The sequence below is a fragment of the Nyctibius grandis genome, chromosome 5 (genome assembly GCF_013368605.1).
Source record: "Nyctibius grandis isolate bNycGra1 chromosome 5, bNycGra1.pri, whole genome shotgun sequence".
Lineage (NCBI taxonomy): Eukaryota > Metazoa > Chordata > Aves > Nyctibiiformes > Nyctibiidae > Nyctibius > Nyctibius grandis.
Window position 1 is genome coordinate 3,793,291 of NC_090662.1, and position 20,667 is coordinate 3,813,957.

General features: G+C 47.6%; 1 protein-coding gene across 1 annotated transcript in view; it reads left to right on the top strand.

The window, feature by feature from the left end:
* Nucleotides 1–20,667, top strand: part of PLXNA4 (plexin A4) — a 511,402-nt gene that overhangs the window by 475,317 nt on the left and 15,418 nt on the right. The window contains exons 26-30 of the mRNA XM_068400326.1: nucleotides 1,399–1,502; nucleotides 3,678–3,777; nucleotides 7,352–7,542; nucleotides 11,243–11,412; nucleotides 14,077–14,289. Coding sequence (XP_068256427.1) covers nucleotides 1,399–1,502; nucleotides 3,678–3,777; nucleotides 7,352–7,542; nucleotides 11,243–11,412; nucleotides 14,077–14,289 — 778 coding nt within the window. The remainder of the gene's footprint in view (nucleotides 1–1,398; nucleotides 1,503–3,677; nucleotides 3,778–7,351; nucleotides 7,543–11,242; nucleotides 11,413–14,076; nucleotides 14,290–20,667) is intronic.

A 20,667-nucleotide genomic window follows, 5' to 3' on the forward strand; every position in this document is an offset into this window, starting at 1 on the left:
TGGTGACTCCACCACCTCCCTGGGCAGCCCCTTCCAATGCCTAATGACCCTTTCTGAGGAGAAATGTTTCCTAATGTCCAACCACAGGTTGTCTGTGGTTAAGCCACAGTTTTCCCTGGTGTCACCAGGTGATACTACGTTTCTCTCCTTTTGGCCGTGTATATGTGTCCCTTACATATAAGCAAGTCTGTGAGTCCTCTGCGGGGAAAGCTGTGACAATCCTCCACATGGAGCATCGTTCAAGATTTGAGCAAAAGGTGGTACCCTGGGAAGTGACGTGGTGCTTCAGTGCTGCAGAAGGAGAGAAACATTCCTCATTTCAGAGTGGAGGCTGGAGAACTGGGTGTAGTCAGAAACTGGAGCCCTTCTGCCCACAGGCACGCTGCTGAAGGCTGGTAGAGGTTACATGCTCCACAGAGCAGGGTGTTAGTTCCAACTCCAGCTCTTCTCCCCGTTGTGACTCTACTGTGCCCAAAGCTAAGGGCTGGCTTCCTGCTCTCCATCACTTCTGGATTTGGGTAGCAAGAGGTGTTGTGTGAGCACTAATGGAGATGAACTGAGGCCAGCACAGAGTCTGGTGCTGTGTCGAACAAGACACTGCTCTGCCGAGGGGAGCCCTCTCTGTGGTTAGAACTTGCCAGTTAGACACATCTCAGGTATTGATAAAGGCTGTGTCTATGTTGCTAAAGGAAAGAGGACCAGGGATGAATTTGTATCCCTGACACAAGTGCCATTCATTGGTTTCTTCCCCATGGCGATGGCTAACATACTCAGGGACAGGTTGGTCTTGGAAACAGCCACACTGGAGCAAGGACGGAGCCAGGGAGTAAGATAAGCGTTAAGCACTGTGAATAATGAGGATGCTAAAGCACCAGGGCTTGCTCTGTTCAGCTTTGCCAATGGATCCACAGCTCTCTGGTCATTGCTTCATTGCCTTGAACCTCTCATTTCTGTAGACAACTGCTCTATGTTCTGATCTCTGTATGGTGTCACTCTTTAAAAGGGTGGGTGTTTCCTGTGCAACAATTGTTTTGTGATTGCAATATCATTTCATCAAGGGTAAAGAAACCAGTCTGGAGAACCTAGGACTTGACTCTGAACCTTGCCATATGGCTATGATTTTTACATACTTTACTGAACCATCTTCCTGAACTTTTAGTGGTTCATGTGTCTTCCCTTTCCCTCTGGAAAGAGATGAATGCACATTTGTGCATTCATATGTTGTATGTGGTTGGATGCATCTGACAGAGTGTAAAGGCAATGTCTGACATGCTGCTACACAGATGCAGCCTGCACATGTGTGACTACATGGGTTACGGACACAGGGGTTACCAGGGCTCTGTCCCTTGTCTCAGAGGCTCTGCACGGTAGAGTTCAATGTCCCTGTTCTCCTTGCAGAGTGGCGACAAGCAAGCGGGGCAAGGATGATCCTTCAGGATGAAGACATCACAACCAAGATAGAGAATGACTGGAAGAGACTCAACACGCTGGCACACTATCAGGTAACTCTGTGAAAGGATGGGTAGAAGGTAGATCAGCTAAGAAAATAGAAGAGAATGGCGAAGTGTTATTCTCTAAGATGCAAAGGTAAACAATGGTTGAGTGGGCCATAACTGGGCAGAGCCCCTGTGTTGAATACATCCATCGTGTCCCACTGTCCTTGTAGTAATTACCCTGCAGAACACTAGAGATGAAGCCAAGGGAAGAAAAAAACCTCTGTCTCTCTCAAAGGAGGGGCATCCTTGATGAGTGAAGGATATGAAGAGGAGATGTGGTCGTGAGGGAAACATGAGTTAACATTTCTCATGTAGACAAACACAAAACAAGCCCTTCCATCCCCCTTCTTTCAATGCATCAAAGGCCTTGTAGTGCTAGCAGAGTTCAGAAGAATGAAAGAGAAAAATGGAATGGAAGGAGGCTTAGTGTCTGCAAGAAGGAGGAGGAAAGCAGCATGACTGGAAACCATGGTGCAGTGGAGTTGTCACTGACCTAGGGACCCTTGTTTTCAATCCCTGTCCTGGTCTATGTGACCTGCCTTGGGACAGGGCTTCCCTTCATCTCTACATGACCTTGAGATCCATAAAAGGGGGGATAAAGATGTCCAAAAATATCTTACACAAGTGATAGATTTAACAAAAAATTGAGTTTTGGTCAAAACTTCCACCCACTCCTTCCCCTCCTTGCCAAAAAAAAAAACCAAAAAAAAAGCACCTCATTAAGATTAATCTGGTGTTGACAATTTTGCCATTTCCTCAATCACACCTCAGCAATCTGTTTTATAACAAGATTTTTTTTTCATTTAAAAGCTGACCTGAGGAGACAGCAAGCAGTAATTTGAAAAGGAAACAAAACTATTCACTTCAGATTGACTGAAGCATTGCTGTCTAACTCCAGCACACTTTTTTTCTGGGGGGAATGGGAACGTTTCCTATTTTATTCCACCAATAAACCAGGCATAATTTTCTTTCATTTCTATGCTTTTTCCAGTTGTTTGCTTCAGGCAATGAGCTACCAGCTATATGGATGAGCTGGGACAGAACAGGTCCTCAGCTGCCAGGGTGTTGAGCTCTACATCATTTACCCTGGCTGTCCTGAGGGCAGACACGGAGCATACTGGGACAGACACTGATATTCCTGTTGCCTCAGTTTCCCCATCTGTAGTGTGGGTATAAAACTACAAAGAGCCAATAATTGCCTTTCATGGCTGCTGAGGGGATATTCAATTAGCCTCTGCAGTGCTTTGAAGATGAAAAACTCTATGTAAGTGCTAATTATTATTATTATTCAGACAAGAGTTAGATATTGTTAGCAGGTTTTTTTTTTCACCCATCTCCTTTTTATGATGTCTTATTTATCACAGACTTTCCTGATATGGCTCCTCTGAGCCAGTGGCTTGTTAACATTTCTGATATGGGACCTACATGAATCGCCTAGCTGTAGAAATGGAGTGTCTAGTTCATTTCAGAAAGCTCTGTTGTCTGTTGAAACACTATCCCATGACATCCAGGAGCACAACTACTCCAGACCTGCTTCTTTCCCCTAAGACACTCTGATGCAGCAAAGAGAAGGAAGTTGTGGGAGTCACTTCAGTCCAGCAGTGCATTGGTCATGTGGAAGGGGGAAACTGTGCATGGGAAGGTTGACAGCATCAGTCAAAGTGGAAAATGCAGATACCCATTTCTGAGCTAGATACCTAGATATCACCTGCAATCGAGGTGGAATGAATAGAAAATTTCACATCACTTTTATCATCCTTATGGGACATCCCATCCGTGATGTTTGAAAACTCTCAGATGATTTTATTCTTCTCATGCTCCCGATCTGCATAAGAGCTTCCTTGTGAAGAATCTACTGTCAGCTTTACTGAAGTTAATGCAAAGACTCACATTGTCATCACTGGGCTTTCAATCAGGACCTGAATGGAGCAGAGTCTGCTTTGTCATCAGTTGTCCGATCGCCCTAGTGCAGGCTTCTAGCAGTGTAATAGGACATTTTGTCCCTTTTTTGTTAATAGACCCACTGGAGAAAGTGTTTGAAGCTTTGGCCCAAAACTACTGTTCTGCCTACAGTGACACTGGTTTATGGCTCAGTTTCTGCTACTTGAATTTCTGCTGTCCTTTGTATGCTCCTCAGCCAGTTTTCAGAAGCTTATTGACAAAGTTCCTTTTTCTCTACAGGTGCCAGATGGATCTGTGGTAGCTTTAGTCTCCAAGCAAGTCACTGCCTACAATGCAGTCAACAACTCCACGGTCTCACGAACGTCAGCCAGCAAGTATGGTAAGGATTTATGTGCTGGTATGGATTGAGAGAGCACTGGAGAAGAGATCTCAAATGTCATGGTCGTTACAAGACACTGAGCGCCAGCAGAGAGAACGATAGGCAGGTGACTAGTTGGTAAGATTGCTTGAGGGATGGCAGGAGGAGAGTATTTAGCCACCTAAAACCTGGGCATCTGGTCCAAGCTGTTGATCCAAGTGGTTGGATTGCTCTTGGGAAGTACTTCTCCTCCCTCATTAATGAAAAGAGGAGCCTATATAATTAGCTGCCTACATTTTAGATCACTGAATCTCACTCTTAAGAGTTTCACAGAATCACAGAATGGTTAGGGTTGGAAGGGACCTCTGGAGATCATCTAGTCCAACCCCCTGCCAAAGCAGGGTCACCCAGAGCACGTTGCACAGGGTCATGTCCAGGGAGGTTTGAATATCTCTAGAGAAGGAGACTCTCCACCCTCACTGGGCAGCCTGTGCCAGGGCTCCGTCACTCTCACAGTAAAGAAGTTTTTCCTCATATTCAGATGGAACTTCCCATGTTTCAGTTTGTGCCCATTGCCCCTTGAATTTGCACAGGGAGAGGCAAGGGAGAAGCACTGCACACTGTATGGGCTCAGTCGTTCTAGTGGGCAAAGTCCTGTTGTGAAGACGAATCTGTGGCACAGATGAGCAACCACCACGTACATAGCGCATAGCCTGCCTACAGTTATATCTCAGTGTGAGTGTTGTGTGTCCCACCCAGCTATCTTATTTTCCCAAGGGAATTTGCACCTGGAATAGTAATAAAAATTACTTACTGAGATCTTATATCAGTACATCTCAAGGCAGTGGATTGTTGTTCCCACTTTACCCATGAGAAGACAACTGAGAATGAGACAGCTGTGAAATAGAGACCAGGTGGAAATTCATCTGCAGAGCCAAACAGAGACCTCCCGAGTCTCACTCACACCGTCATACACCTTTCTCCGCTGCACTGGAATTGCACCCCAGATGTGTCTCACTATGGTGATGCCGGATGGCAAAGCAAAACGTCTCTAATGTGCAACCAGAGTGCTGCAAAACCACCCTCCAACCTGGACACAGCTGTCATATCAGTTTATTATTATTTTTTAATTTTTGATAGCATCTCCAGTCCTTCTTATTCCCTTTAGCTTGAGGGAAAGTACAGTTCCTCAAAGTCCAGAGGACCCCCCTTCCTCTTTCTCCAAGGGCATAAGCAATCCACCAGACCTTATTAATATTCATCCTCTTTGCCATGTTGTTGCAATTACTGAAAGACACAGTGACCTTTGAAAAGGAAGAATTGAGGGGGGTTAATTTCTGTTGGATTTCTTTAATTATTTTGCCATTTAGTTTTTCAGGAGGAGAGAGTAGGAAAGAATGCAGGAGGAGGAGAAGATGTGGTGGGTCAGAACTGTTTGTTAATTGCAATTAAGAAAACAGCATCCAGAGAGAAAAAGGATATTCCATCTGATAATTAATATGTAGATATTGGTAATGCATTAATGACGCTGATTCAGATCTTGCTACAGAAAGGTGCAACACTCTTCTGTTAATTATGGTTGGAAAATTATCTATCTGCAGCATTGTTGGAAGGTCAGGGAGAGGGGAATGCCTCATGCCATCACTCAGAGGCAAAGGGAGGTAAAATTTGAAGGCTAAAGGTGTCCTTGGAGAGGAAATTTGTGTGGGCCCACCTGGGGTCCTGGTTTACTTTCTGTCAAAAGAAGATTTTGGAGCAGGGAGTGAAGAGGATAGCTGAGCAAGAAGGACAGGGAACTGCTAGAGAGAGTCCAGCGCAGAGCCACGAAGATGATTAAGGGAGTGGAACATCTCCCTTATGAAGAGAGGCTGAGGGAGCTGGGTCTCTTTAGCTTGGTGAAGAGGAGACTGAGGGGTGACCTCATTAATGTTTATAAATATGTAAAGGGCAAGTGTCATGAGGATGGAGCCAGGCTCTTCTCAGTGACATCCCTTGACAGGACAAGGGGCAACGGGTGCAAGTTGGAACACAGGAGGTTCCACTTAAATATGAGGAAAAACTTCTTTACGGTGAGGGTAACCGAACACTAGCACAGGCTGCCCAGAGAGGTTGTGGAGTCTCCTTCTCTGGAGACATTCAAAACCCGCCTGGACGTGTTCCTGTGTGACATGATCTAGGTAATCCTGCTCCGGCAGGGGGATTGGACTAGATGATCTTTCGAGGTCCCTTCCAATCCCTAACATTCTGTGATTCTGTGAGCAGGAGTTATTGGATTGCTTTGATGCCAAAGGAAGGAGGGGAGGCAGCTCCTCCTGAGCTGGGTGCAAGGGTCTTACACTTTGGCCACAACAACCCCATGCAGCTCTACAGGCTGGGGGAAGAGTGGTTAGAAAGCGGCCCGGCGGAAAGAGACCTGGGGGTGCTGATCGACAGCCAGCTAAACTTGAGCCACCAGTGTGCCCAGGTGGCCAAGAAGGCCAATGGCATCCTGGCCTCTATTAGGAATAGAGTAGCCAGCCGGTCTAGGGAAGTGATCGTCCCTCTGTACTCTGCACTGGTGAGGCCGCACCTTGAGTACTGTGTTCAGTTCTGGGCCCCGCACTTCAAGAAAGATGTTGAGGTGTTGGAGCGAGTCCAGAGGAGGGCGACCAAGCTGGTGAAGGGTCTGGAGGGTCTGACCTATGAGGAACGGCTGAGGGAGCTGTGGTTGTTTAGCCTGGAGAAGAGGAGGCTCAGAGGTGACCTTATTGCAGTCTACAACTACCTGAAGGGAGGTTGTAGTGAAGTGGGAGTTGGCCTCTTCTCCCGGGCAACTAGCGATAGGACAAGAGGACACAGCCTCAAGCTTCGCCAGGGGAGGTTCAGGTTGGACATTAGGAAGAATTTTTTTTCAGAAAGGGTTATTAGACATTGGAAGGGACTGCCCAGGGAGGTGGTGGAGTCACCATCTCTGGAGGTGTTTAAGAAAAGACTGGACATGGCACTTAGTGCCATGGTCTAGTTGACAGGGTGGTGTCAGGGCAACGGTTGGACTCGATGATCCCTGAGGTCTCTTCCAACCTGGTTGATTCTGTGATTCTGTGACTGGCTTGGCTGACATCCCTTGTCTTTGCTGAGAAAATCACTCAGTCATAAGATAATGCTTTGATAATAAGGCCTGGTCCACACAGGTGCTTTGGGGGCTTCTCTGTCTCACATTGTAACTCCACTAGGAGACATACCTGTGTTGCCTAATGTCACGAATTGGTTGATGGAAATTTTAATACTAATATGGAAATGTGGAGGTTGTGAGAGCAGGGACATCACAGACCTGCTAGAACCTTCCCACTTTGGAGACCCAAACTAACATCTTCCTGGGGTGGTTTCACCAGCTGTAATTGCCTCATACCCACACCAGAATCTGTATGAGCATCCACTCCATATACTGAATGGGAGAGGTACCTGCTACCAAACCCAGGCAGAAGAGGTCTTCTTCTTGCTTGTCTGATGAAAAACTTCTAATAGGTGGCATGTCATTAGCATATTTCCGTGGTGAAACCTGTTAATCCCAACACAAGTGCTACTAGGGCTGAGACACACGCATCTCTCTTTTCAGAAAACATGATCCGTTACACAGGCAGCCCAGACAGCCTCCGTTCCCGCACACCCATGATCACCCCTGACCTTGAGAGTGGAGTCAAGATGTGGCACTTGGTGAAGAACCATGAGCATGGTGACCAAAAAGAGGGTGACCGGGGCAGCAAGATGGTTTCTGAGATCTACCTGACAAGACTACTTGCCACCAAGGTACATGGTGGGGGCAGGGAAGAGGGTGAGAAATGCTTTTTTAAAGGTTGCAGTGGAACGTCTTGCCTACAAGAAATGAGAGACTGCTCAAAGGATGCCAAAGGGGTATAAAGAGAGAAGAGCAGAAGGAAAACAGAGCAAGAGGAGTGCTCCAAGCATATAGGGAAGGAGCTTGAATTTAGAAAGCAGAGTGAGAAAAGGGACACTGAAGAGCAACGAGGAGTAAAGAACCCAGGGCCATGAGACTGGTGGAGAAAGTAAGCACAGGGGTAGGTGCTGAGGTTGTTGATTATACTGGCTCGTAGTTTGTACCAAAACTGAGCAAATGAAGAGCCAGGGAGATATGTGTTCAGATCAGGTTCCAAGGATATGTCACGCCTCACAGTCTGAAATGGGCTTCTATGCCACAAAACCCTGAGTTTTGTGGTACAAGTCCTTCTTCTCCACCTTTCCCCTGGGCCCATAAAGACTCTTGTGCTGATGACTTGGCAGGGGATTGACTGTGCTGTAGCTAATAGGTGGCCAGCTCCAAGGAAAGCAAGCAGGGTTAGATGTCCATCCCCATTGAGACATGGAAGGCTCAGAGTCTCCAAAGAGAAAATACAGATTAAGTCAAGAAGGGGCAGAACAGGAGATTCCTGAACTGAATCTCCAGACACATCTCACACATCATAGCTGGCCCGTGGCACGCCTCTGCAGAGAGGGCAAAGACTGTGCTGGGAAGTTGATAAGATCCCATCTGCTCAATCCATATTCACCATAATGCTGGAAACCAGCCTCCTACATGGGTGCCTGCCAGAGCCTGCAAAACTTCTGTAGTGGAGCAGTATGTGAGTGTTTAGTGTAACTGGGGATGCAACATCATGGGGAGGACACTTGCACAAGTGGAGGTCACTCAAGCTGACAGGTCTAAAACTTCCTGCAGTGGACTTTGGCTCTGGGACAGCTACAGAAAGTGGCTTAATTGCCACTGTCTGCAGAAAAAGAACTTACTGTCACTCACCACCATGCTGTCCCATCCCTGCAAAGGGGATGGCTAGCTCTCGCTGCAGCTGGCTCGCTCTGGGGTTGACAAAAGATCTCAGGCCTTTCACCTTCTTTAATCTCTGACGGAGACTATCCTCCACCTAACTCACCTCTAAAGGCTCTACAAGAGCGTGGGCAAAAGCAGTTGTCTGAGTTTACATTTATTTGCTCTTCCACGTTGTGGATGGTGGTCTCCTTGGAGAAGCTTTCATTAATGAAGAGGCTGCAATGATCTTCCTTTGCACTCCAGCAGGGACTAGGGCAGGCGGGGAGGAAGGCTGTATAATCAAAGGCTCCCTTTGCAGTTCTGCCATCCTTTTGCAGCACAGAGCATCTCTGTGTCCGAATCTCTCTAATATGTGGGTTATCTCAATGCATTCCAGAAGTGGAAACTGCAGGGTAGCTGTGGCTCAGGTGTGGCTGATCACAGTGTTATCTCACCCTGTTTTGAGCAGGGTTAAAGCAAGCAGTGATCAAACATCCCAATCTGCCTCTTTTTCTCTGAAGTTTTCACTATTATAATTTCTTGTCAGGGTGTTAATAAGCACAAATACAATTTCATGTCTTTATATAAATGTCATCTGAGTTTGCCCATCAGGCAGGTCTCCATCACGTGCTTAAGTCCATACAGTTTTACCTGCACATTTGTTCCTCATCTCATTTTGCCTCTGATGTCTGACTCTCCCCGCATCCTCACTCAGGCTGTCTGTGTTGCAGTGGGATTTGGAGATAAAGTGGCTTTGTCTTTAGCCTCTGGGACATGCCCAACTCCCTGGCATCAAGATGCTTTTACGGATCACACAATGTAAAAAGAAAATGATGCTCCCCAGGGCCCAGGCCCCAGCTGATGTAAACCAGCAAGCATTGGACCGGTGCTGATTTACACTGCCTGGGGATACATCCCCTACCCCACCACTGAATCACTTTTGCTTTCTGTTCCGGATCACAAACTCAACACTCACTCTCTTTTTTTTTTTTTTTCCTCAAGACAGCAGGAAAGCAGCTGTGAAACTTGCACAGCAACAGAGAGAACAGAAAGGCTGGGGGTTTACTGTTTCCCCTCTTGGGCTGAGACATTTTCCTTCCTTATCATGACCATTTGAGGGAGGTAAAGAGGAGACAGAGCAATTGCTGGTAATACAATCCCAGGGAATACTTAGTTAAACTGACAAAGATTTTTATTCTGGTAAATCCCTGGCCTCTGAGACCCAGAGTCCCTTGCCTAAAAGCCTCAGAGGTTTTCTTTGTGCTTGTGTGGGTGAGCATGTAGAGAACTAATTCCCTCCAGAAACTGAACCTGCGGGCAGCTCTTCCATGTCAGACCTACAAGATTTCCCCTCAGGGGCCCTTTCTGAGTCAGACATGTGCTCCAGGGCTTCATTCACCCTGTAGGAGCTCACACAAGCAAAAGGTACCTCTGTCTGTTTCCCAAAGAATAAATCAAGTGGTGAATCATCAAGAGACACCAGCTTTCTAATTAAGTATTTGTTAGCGCTATGTAAACTTGAGTCACACTGGTGGAACCTGGTGCTTCGTTTCTAGTGAGGAGAATTTCTTTCCTGGGTCTGCAGAGAAAGGGGAGGGGTTTATTTTTCAGCTGAGGAAATTTTGCGTATCAGGAAATGTTCGTTGGAGATTTGATTGCTTTTTGATTATTTTAGCAGTCATATGATTTGTCCATATATAAATGCCTGTGCAGCCCTGGTGGCAGGGCAGAGCTTTGAACGTGGGCTAGACTTCTCCATCTGGCAAGGGAAGGGTGCCTTTCCTGATTCCACCCACATGCCCAATCTGCAGCTCATCTGGTTGTCACAGCTCCTCAACTGCCCCCTTCTCCAGGCCTGGTTACCCTCTGCTGTTCCAGCTCTTCACCTTCTTGCTAAAGGCCAACTGTTCTCACCAGCTTGTCCAGGGTGGTTGTCCAAGCACAGGACCTGGGATTCTCCTCCCGAGGAGCATAAGGAGACCTCTGCAGTCTCTACAGTGGACATTACTGAGGTCTTCCCTGACACATCCATGCACTGCTTCTGTTTGCCTCAGTCCCATGCCAATGGGTAGTAAAAAATTAGGAGGTTTCTTGGGGATTAAAATGAAGTTCTTGTTATTTATTATGCTACTCACACATACAAAACAACCATCTCTCTGCAGGCACTCTTGTCCCATTTGTCTCAATGACACCTTCTGCTCTGCTCTACAGTCATCTGACTTCTCCTCAGCTTAAGAATTAGCCCTGGGTGAAAGCCAGCACAGGAAATGGCTAGGGTTTTTTTCTGATACCTGCACTAAAGCTGAGGATAGGATGTAGAGGAGAGGAATTTCAGTGGGAGCATATCAGGACCTCTCCATCACCATATACCTGAGACAGGGCAACGTATCCCACCACAGCTCAGCCACCCTTCCTGGCAGGGAAGTAGCAGAGAGGACAGGTAGCACCTTGACCTACCTCATTTGGCTGGTAACCAGATGTAGTGGATGTTGTGAAGATGGCACATGCCTGCTTAGAGACATCTATATTGAAATTTCCAACTCATGTCACACTTAACAAATATTAGGTGGCTTTTCAATCACACTTTCTGGGCCTGATCCTCGGACATACTCTCAGTGGGGTACCAAAATTCAATGTCCTCTTCCTACTTGGTATCTCACATTCTACTCTCCTTCCTTCTCCCAACAGGGCACCCTCCAGAAATTTGTAGATGACCTCTTTGAGACCATCTTCAGCACTGCTCACCGTGGCAGTGCACTTCCCCTGGCTATCAAATACATGTTTGACTTCCTGGATGAGCAGGCTGACAAGCACAACATCCATGACCCCCACGTGCGGCACACCTGGAAGAGCAATTGGTGAGTGAGACACCCCAGTACCGTCCAGCAGCAGCATGTCCTGGACTGGAAGGAGATTAGAGGGATATGTAGTTTGGAATCTGGCTGCTGGGGGAGCTGAGGAGACTGGTGTGGCGTTCAGAGCACCAGGCTCAGTCTTCCCAAGCCAATGTGGAAGTCAGAAGATCCCAGAATCTAAAGGTTGCTCTCAAGGATGGAGCACTGGCTAAAGAGGTCCCAGTTTGCCCTGTATTACATGGGGATGGCAGTATTTCTGAGGGATCTCATGAGGATATAGGAGGAAAAATGGTGAAGTATTTAACTGCTGCAGTGCCTAGGCTCATAGGAATGCCTGGGGAGGCATGGGAGAGGATTCGGCACCACTGTCTTCATCTAGACTGGGTATTTGAATTCCCACTCTAGTCAGAGAGGGGCTAGAGTTCCGTTTATTTGCCCACACATAGGCATCCAGTGCCATCTGAGATATTTTAAGGTATCCCAGACATCTGCATGGGATGTGCAGCACCAACAGGAGACTTGTACCCTCCTGGGCTGGCAGCTGGAGGCCAGGAGAGCATCTCAAATGGTACTAGGCACTTAAAGGGTCTGGAGCTGGATGTGAGTGTCCTTCAGAGCAAGGGACAAAGTCTGACATCAGCCCCCTGCTCTAGCTGCCAGGCAGCAGCCCCTCTTTCTACATGTACTGGGGCAGCGGGGAAAAGCCAGGATCGGTGGAGAGAAAAGAATTTTGTGGCTCCTCTCTGCTGAGTCTCCCTGTTGGAAAGAGTCCCCTGGGGAATTGCTCCCTCCCTTTCTCCTGTGCAAATACAGGGACTATAAAAGGAACAGCAGAGGAGAGCCATGGGGCTCCCAGCTCATGCATTTTTTTTTCCTTTTACCAGCCATGCTGATGGCAGATCGTCACAGCGCAGTGACATAAAAAAAGAAACCCCATGCACCAAAGAGGTTCTCAACTAATGAAACATTAGCATATTATTAACATTATCTGCGGCACTAATCTGAGGCTGATTGCAGCCACTCAGACTAAATGAGCAGGAGGTTTATTTAAGGGGGGAGAGGGGAAGGCAGAGTGTGTGTGTATGTGGGAAAAGGGACAGTATGAAGAAATCTGTTCAATCAGATTAAATTAACTCAAAGTCACACCACGGGCTTCATTATTCCCAGCTAGGGACATCGTCCCCCCAGCCCCTCCCCACACCTGTACACACACTCACGCACACATACATGCCCTCTGTGCTCGTCCTCGCTGTGGCTGTGTTTGCCATCCAAACACCTGCAGAAGAAGTTCTGCGTGGTTCACTCATCCACCTCATCACCCAAAACACGAATCCTCCATTCCCAGCCTGAAACTGTTTCCTTCCCACAGCTCCCATCAGCTCTCATCGCCAGCATCTCCTGCTTCTCCCGAACTCCTGCCCCTTCCCCTGTGGAGGCTGCTTGGCTGATAAGATTACCCGTGTGAGGTTTTCCTTACATTTGCTCTGTGATTTTGATGGCTCAGGAGAACACACGGTGGTTTAAGAAAACATGGTGTCATCTCTCTGTCGGGACATGCTAAACTGCCTGCTGTTACCAAAAATGTATCGGACTTGAAGATGTATTTTTTATGGTGCTGTGAACACATGGGGGTAACAAGCAAACAAAAGGAGCTTAGGAACTGGGGAGTTTAGCCTGAACGTCAGGTGAATTTGTAGGCTGAAGAAAAACCTCCTTCTGGGAAGGTGCAGACAGTGAAGGCAGACTTAACGGTCTACCTGACAGAGACAAGGGTCTAACTCTGTGATCAGTGACACATCTCAGCTCCTAGGCCACAATCATATGAATGCATTTGCCCTGACACAAAAAAGCTTGAGGCAAAGGCTGGAGGTAGATACCTCAGGGCATCTCACGCAAATGAACTGCTCTTTTGAGAAAAAAGGGGGGAGAAAGGGCTTTGGATTGCAACTGCAATAACATTTCCTTGGTTAGGGCAGATATATTTTCATTTCAAAGGTTGCAACGCTAGTTCCCCAGTTCCTTTTTTTCCTTGAGACAACAGGGTTTTCCCTGTCACGTAATGACTGCTTCATACTTAGCATGGTGGGATCATACGCGGGCTCGGGCTTGAGCTGTGGAGCATGACAGCACACTGTGTCCACAGCACACAGTGCATGCCATTAACACTCCTAATCTCAACCTGGGAGCTCTACCGACCTCTCTTCCCACGGGGCTGATATGAGGGCTAAAAGCCAAGGCCCTCAATGGCAAATGTTCACCGTAAGTTTTGTGGATGCGATGCCTATCCTCGTCTGATGAAGCAGCCAACAGGTGCAACTTTACATTGCAACCTAACGTAGAGAAGTTAGGAGTCATTTTCATCACCTCAATTATACTCCCATTAATTTCTGTGCAACTTCAATAAGACGGCATTGACTTTAAGACTGACAGAATCTTGCTTGTAAGTGTAACAGGGACAAAGACCATCCCTGAGGTGACTCCACTGCCATCCCTAGAGTCCTGTAGGGAACAAATTTATTGTATATCAAAGCTTATCCCAGAATACTCATCTCCACACCATGATCTCTGATTCCCACCCACCATTTACCATTGTAACCTCACACAACAAAGCCTGTGAACCGCACACTGACTGACTCACCTCTTCCACCCCTCCCACCCCTCTTGCAGCCTGCCGTTACGGTTCTGGGTTAACATGATCAAGAACCCGCAGTTTGTCTTCGACATCCACAAGAACAGCATCACAGATGCCTGCCTCTCTGTAGTGGCTCAGACTTTCATGGACTCCTGTTCGACCTCAGAGCATCGTCTGGGCAAAGACTCACCCTCCAACAAGCTTCTCTATGCCAAGGACATCCCCAGCTACAAGAACTGGGTGGAAAGGTGAGTTTTAGTTCCAGAAATAGGAATGACATAAGCAAGTGATACAATGACGCCCTGCTTCATGGGTGGAGCTAGGAGTCATCATCAATATTGCTTTTGGTAGCTTTTTATCTTTGGTTATTGCCTAAGTAGAAAGCTCTGTGTTAGCCTTTTGTTCCCATGTGCCTTGCAGCAGAGATGGAAACTTAATTAGTCGTGTGAACTGAAGGTGTTTGCCATCACTGTTTCTCTTGAGGAGAAACTGTTGAGAAGCAATAGAGGGAGGAAGGAAGGGGAGGTGATGTGTTTGAGTCAGGTGAAGTACGTGGGCTTCTAAGTCTTTCCACACAGACCAGAAGTGGTTTGCAGTTTTCAGCATCGTTGTGACAGCCCCCACACTGCCTAGATCCCAGGGGTCATACAATTATCTCTCCTTATTCCAAGTCCAATAGCTTTCCTTGGAGGCTCTTCTGTGCTTTGAATGAGATGCCATAAGATTGACAGGCTGGTGACTGAAGCTCTGCAGGTATTTTCTGAAAGGTCAGAGGTCTTTCCAAGCATTTTATCCACATCTGCAAGACTTGTAGCTGTACTGTTCAATCTACTGCACTGAAGGTCAGTGTCTGGTAAACCTGCTCTGCAGGGAATACAACCAAGACAACTATTCCTGCAGTACCTAGAGGCTTCTGTTTCTCTAAGATTTTCTGCAAGACGAACAAATAGCACATCTTGCACTCCATTCAGCAGGAGCATGTCTGCTGGAGCAAGCCTTGCAGAAGTTGATCTGTGCTTTGTTTTCCAATACACTCCACTTGGTGTTATTGACACGTTTGGGAACCGCACAGATGGAGAATGATTACTGCTCTGTAGACACAAAGATGGGTTTATCTTACACATCATTCCTGTGCAATGCCATACAGCTTTAAGCAATGATTTGTCTGGATGAATTCATAGGCACTGTCTAAAATTGATACCATGTCATACAGCTTATATGAGACCTCTGCTACTGTAAGCACACTGCACTGTAAACCACTGCATTTCCTTTGGCAGGGATGGTTTTCTCTCATTTTGTGAAAAGAGAGCACGACTGATCAAAGAGCTCTGTCCCCCAGTCAGCATGAGGTGACTTGTTCATAGAATCATAGAATCATAGAACAGTCCAGGTTGGAAGGACCTTGAAAGATCATCTGGTCCAACCTTCTGCAGGAAAGGGAGCCTAGCTGAGATTATGTAGCACTCTGTGCTATTGCATCTTGAAAACCTCCAGTGATGGGGGGACTCTAGCATGTTCAGGGGAGGTTGTTCCAGTGAGTGATTGTTCTCACTGTAAAAATTTTTTCTTATATCGAGATGAAACTTTTCCCAGAGCAACTTGTATGCATTTCCCCTTGTCTTCTCCATGTGGCTCCTTGTGAAGAGAGAACCTCCCTCCTCCCTCTAGCCACCCTTTCAGTACTAGAATACTGTGATGAGGTCCCCCCTGAGCCTCCTCTTCTCCAGGGAGAAGAGACCTAACTCCTTCCATCTTTCCTCATAGACAGGTTCTGCAGCCCTTCGTGGCCCTCCTTTGGACCCTCTCCAGTCTGTCCGCCTCTTGTTTGAACAGTGGAGACCAGAATTCACACAGTGCTCCAGGTGTGGCCTGACAAGCACCGAGTAGAGGGGGACGATCCCATCTCTCGGTTAGCATTGCCCCCACGGATGCTGCCCAGGACCCCAACTGCCTGGGTCGCTGGGGCGGCACGCCGCTGGCTGCGCCCTGTCAGCGGGGCTGCTCCCCAGCTCTGGGCCCGCTGGTTACATGTCCCGGGCGCAGGACCCTGCCCTCGTCTTTGTTAATTAAACTTCCTGCGCTCCGGGCTGGCCCGCTCCTACAGCCCGCCCAGGCTAGCAATAATGGCGGGGGACAGGGGGCCTTGTGGGCGCTGCTGCCCCCCACGGGCTCCCCACTGCCGCCCGCGGGCCCCGGGGGGCCTCGCCGTGCGGGGGGGGGGCAGCACCGCGCCGAGGAGCGCGGCTGGCAGCTGCCTCCTTCGGAGGCCCTCCGGGGCCGCTGGCGGAGGAGCGCCGCGGCGGCGGCCCGGCACATCGGGGCCACCCGCTCCGCCTCCTCCCCTCCCTCGCTGCCAGGAAGGGGCTGAGCCCGCGGCGCGGCCGCGCAGGTCGCTACGCGGGCGCGGGGTGCCCGGGAGGCAGCAGGCCCTGGGGGTGGTGCCCAGCACTGCCACTGCCCGGCCATCCTCTTCCTCCCGGGAGTTGTATAATAATGCTCCCATTGGTCTCTGATTTGTCTGGACAATTATTTTTAGATGTGATTAAAGCACTTGGCTTGGGTGGGCGTATTCTTCACCGGGTAAAAACTTGGCTGGATGACCGGGCCCAAAGAGTTGTGGTGAATGGAGTTAAATCCAGTTGGTGGCCGGTCACAAGTGGTGTTCCCCAGGGCTCAGTGTTGGGGCCAGTTCTGTTTAATATCTTTTATCAATTATCTGGGCAAGGGGAACGAGTGCACCCTCTGTAAGTTTGCAGATGACGCCAAGTTAGGCGGGAGTGTTGATCTGCTGGAGGGTGGGAAGGCTCTGCAGAGGGATCTGGACAGGCTGGATCGATGGGCTGAGGCCACTGTATGAGGGCCAACAAGACCAAGTGTCGGGTTCCTGCACTTGGGGCACAACCCCACACAGCGCTACAGATGGGGGGAAGAGTGGCTGGAAAGTGCCTGGTGGAAAAGGACCTGGGGGTGTTGGTCGATGGGTGGCTGAATATGAGCCAGCAGTGTGCCCAGGTGGCCAAGAAGGCCAACAACATCCTGGCTTGTATCGGCACTAGTGTGGCCAGCAGGACCAGGGCAGGGATCATCCCCCTGGGCTCGGCACTGGTGAGGCCGCACCTCAAATCCTGTGTTCAGTTTTGGGCCCCTCACTACAAGAAAGACCCTGAGGTGCTGGAGCGAGTCCAGAGAAGGGCAACGAAGGTGGTGAAGGGTCTGGAGCACAAGTGTGATGAGGAGCGGCTGAGGGACCTGGGGGTGTTTAGCCTGGAGAAAAGGAGGCTGAGGGGAGACCTTCTCGCTCTCTACAACTGCCTGAAAGGAGGGTGTAGCGAGGTGGGGGTCGGTCTCTTCTCCCAGGTAACAAGTGACAGGACAAGAGGAGACGGCCTCAAGTTGTGCCAGGGGAGGTTTAGATTAGATATCAGGAAAAATGTCTCCACCCAAACGGTTATCAAGCAGTGGAACAGGCTGCCCAGGGCAGTGGTGGAGTCACCATCCCTGGAGGTATTTAAAAGCCATGTAGATGTGGTGCTGAGGGACATGGTTTAGTGGTTGCCTTGGCAGTGCTGGGTTAACCGTTGGACTTGATGATCTTAAAGGTCTTTTCCAACCAAAACTATTCTATGATTCTGAACACTTCTGCAAATGTTGTTTCTAGGCAACCTGTAAGGCTCTTACAAGCTACCTTGCTTAATTATGACCTACTTCTGGTACTGTGTCCGAGTTTCTTAGTATGTATTGAGGTTGACTGCTGGATTGACCCAGATAGGAGGAAAGAGGTGTTTGAGATTCATTCAGAAATCAAGTTTGCAGCAACAGTGACCTAAAGGTTTCATACTCTACTGATGCTTTAGCAACCTTGCGTGTAATGGGTGGCTGGTTTCTGTGGACAAATACTTTGTTTTACATATGACACTGGCTGATTTTTCGTCTTTGGAGATGGTACATTTGAGTGACGAACTGAGGCATGTAGGTGGAGAATATTTTCTCAGGCAACTTCTTTTTTTTTCTGGATAAACAGAAAGCTGTGGTTTCCAGTTTGTTTTTTTTTTTCTTGTGTTCATTGCACTTTACAGCCTTTTGGAGCTAAATCTTGTTTCCCAACGATCTTCAGCAGTAGGTGCTGCATTTCCCTGGAAGTTTTCCTGAACAACTGGGTTTGCAAATGAGGTACATAACACCTCCTACTGCTAGTAAACAGCACTGGATTTCTGTACCCAGCATGTGCTGGGTTGTTATCTGCACTGACGTCTGACAACTTGAACTGAAGCCTAAGGGGAGGCTGCAGATTTTGGAATATGGTTAGAGCTTCTGCCCTGCTTATATTTTTGTGTGTCAGTTCCACTGACTCAAGGCAGTGGTACCTGGATGCTGTGGTAGATCAAAGAAAAAACATATCAAGGATGAATAGAATATAATTTCAATTCTACTCTGAGCTAATTAATTCCTTTTCTCCATTCTGCAACTGTACTTTGAGGGAGCTGTTCCAACTCCAATGGTTTCCAGTACTTGTTGGAGCTATTTCTGTAGTCAGCATCAGCTGGAGACAGCATCTTTCAAGACCACTAGACTTCTTCAAAGAGCGAATCATAAGATAAAAAGATTTTCAGTCGGGCAGTTTAAGAAGCAGTTGAGTAAATCAGAAGAACCTGAAATCAAATGAACTTCTTTGATGAAGAAGAATCTATAAGAGGGCAATTAGGCAGTGGTAGATTGTAACCCTACTTGAAGGCACTCCAGAGCAAAGAAAGGCTCCTGCCTTTTAACAGGTCTGTTGAAATGGTAGCTGAGCTGGGTTACTCCAAGCCTTCCCTTTGCAACTCCTGGTTTCTCAGTGTGGAATGTGCCTTTAGGACTCACAAAACTCAAAGCAGGGAAAGACCTTGGCACAAGAATCAGGCATGGGTGAAAGTACATACCTCCAGTCCTTCAAAGATTAGTTTTCTACCTCTTTAGAGTGTGAATGTACATTGGGAAGGGAATAGCTACAGATTCTGGCTTGATTAATGGTCTACCTCCGCATGGCAGTCAACTGGGAGTTTGATTTCAACAGTCCTTTTTTAATGCTGTTGGAAGCAGAGGTGTACTCTGCTTGCTGAAACAATCCCGCTGAGAAATCCTGACTTTTGGAGCAAACCAGGTTCAGCATTCAAATTACACACCCAGGGCTCTTTCACTGTGAAAACGCATGGCTAAAAGGTATGTAGGTGCAGCCACAACTTGGATTTCCTGCGGCAGAAAATGAGGCCTGACTGAGGCAGGAGAATTAACCCAGGAAATGGGGACAGATATTTGGCTTTTGTGGAAGCCATGAAGAGTCAGACTGTAGTTCTAAAACAAGGTGGAGGCTTTTCGATTATCATTATCCGAGTCTATTGAAAAAAGAGGAAAAGAATGGGAACGGTAGACCAGATTCTCATCTGACTTCTGTTAGTAAAACTCCATAGGCTTTGCTGAATTTACATTAGAGCAGCTTCAGATCTGCATCTTTTCAAGTTTACTTCAAATGTCCCCTTTGAGCCTAGAAATCTGGAGAATTTGGGAGCATTTGATGCAATCCCTAAGCAATACAAAGGGTAGCCTGTTCTAATTGGGACTGTCTCATTAGCATTCAACGCCATACTGGAAAGATGACAAAGGGCTGTGGCTGACCTTTCATTTCTCTCCATGCTGCCAAGCTTATGATAACACTTGTTTGAACTTCATTAACACCGCTTAATTGCCTGCATCACAATCAATACGATGTTTCCCTACCAAAGCCTGGCATGGAGGCAGGGATGTGGGAGACTGAAAAGGGGCAGAGCACAAAAAGCAGAAGCCAAAGAGTTTTTCCACTGCACACTGGTGCCCAAAATACCTGCAGTGCTGCGAGGAGAGGAACTGGTGCTTTTTTTCTCATCCCTGCAGGGACTTGGTCTCCTTTTGGCTGCTTATTGTGCATTAAAAATAGCCCCTCAAAGAAAAGCTGAAAGTCAATGGAGACGTTGCAAATATTCTTAACACCTTGAGAATCTTCCAATGAAGACCATTTAAAATAGGCTTGCCAGGTTTGGTACTAAAAGAAGTTTAAAGTGACCTGATCTGTGGGATTCAGAGTTATAACATTTGTTTATTATGTTAACATGGGTACAAACACTACCTGACCTAGCTGTTGGTACGCCAGTCCTGGGTCCGTGATCTTTTTCCTTTTCCTGAGCAGCAATGATTTGGATGACGTTAGTCTCTAGATGTTGAGGTCTTAAGCTTGTTAGAAAACGCTGTGGGATTATGTTTGGAGTATGCGGGATGGATAGTCTGTCCCCATTCGGGATCTAACCTACGTAATCTGCCAGCCTGTGGTTCCAGGACTCTGTAGTCAATAGATGCTCTCTTCCAGTGCAGTGCTTGTGATCACAAGCAACAGCTTGCGATGGCTGTTGGCCACTTTGCAGTTAGCTTTTCAAAGAAAGACAAATAGGACTAGTTTAGTACAATAAAGATTACAATTAACATTGTAAGTTATTAAGGCTTTAAATAAAAACATTGGGGTGACTCCAAGGGCTTTAAAAGACAGCATCAAATGACAAGTGCAAGTCCTGGCTTTACTTTGAAAAAATGCAGTCTTTTGTGTCTCCTTTCCCTGATAG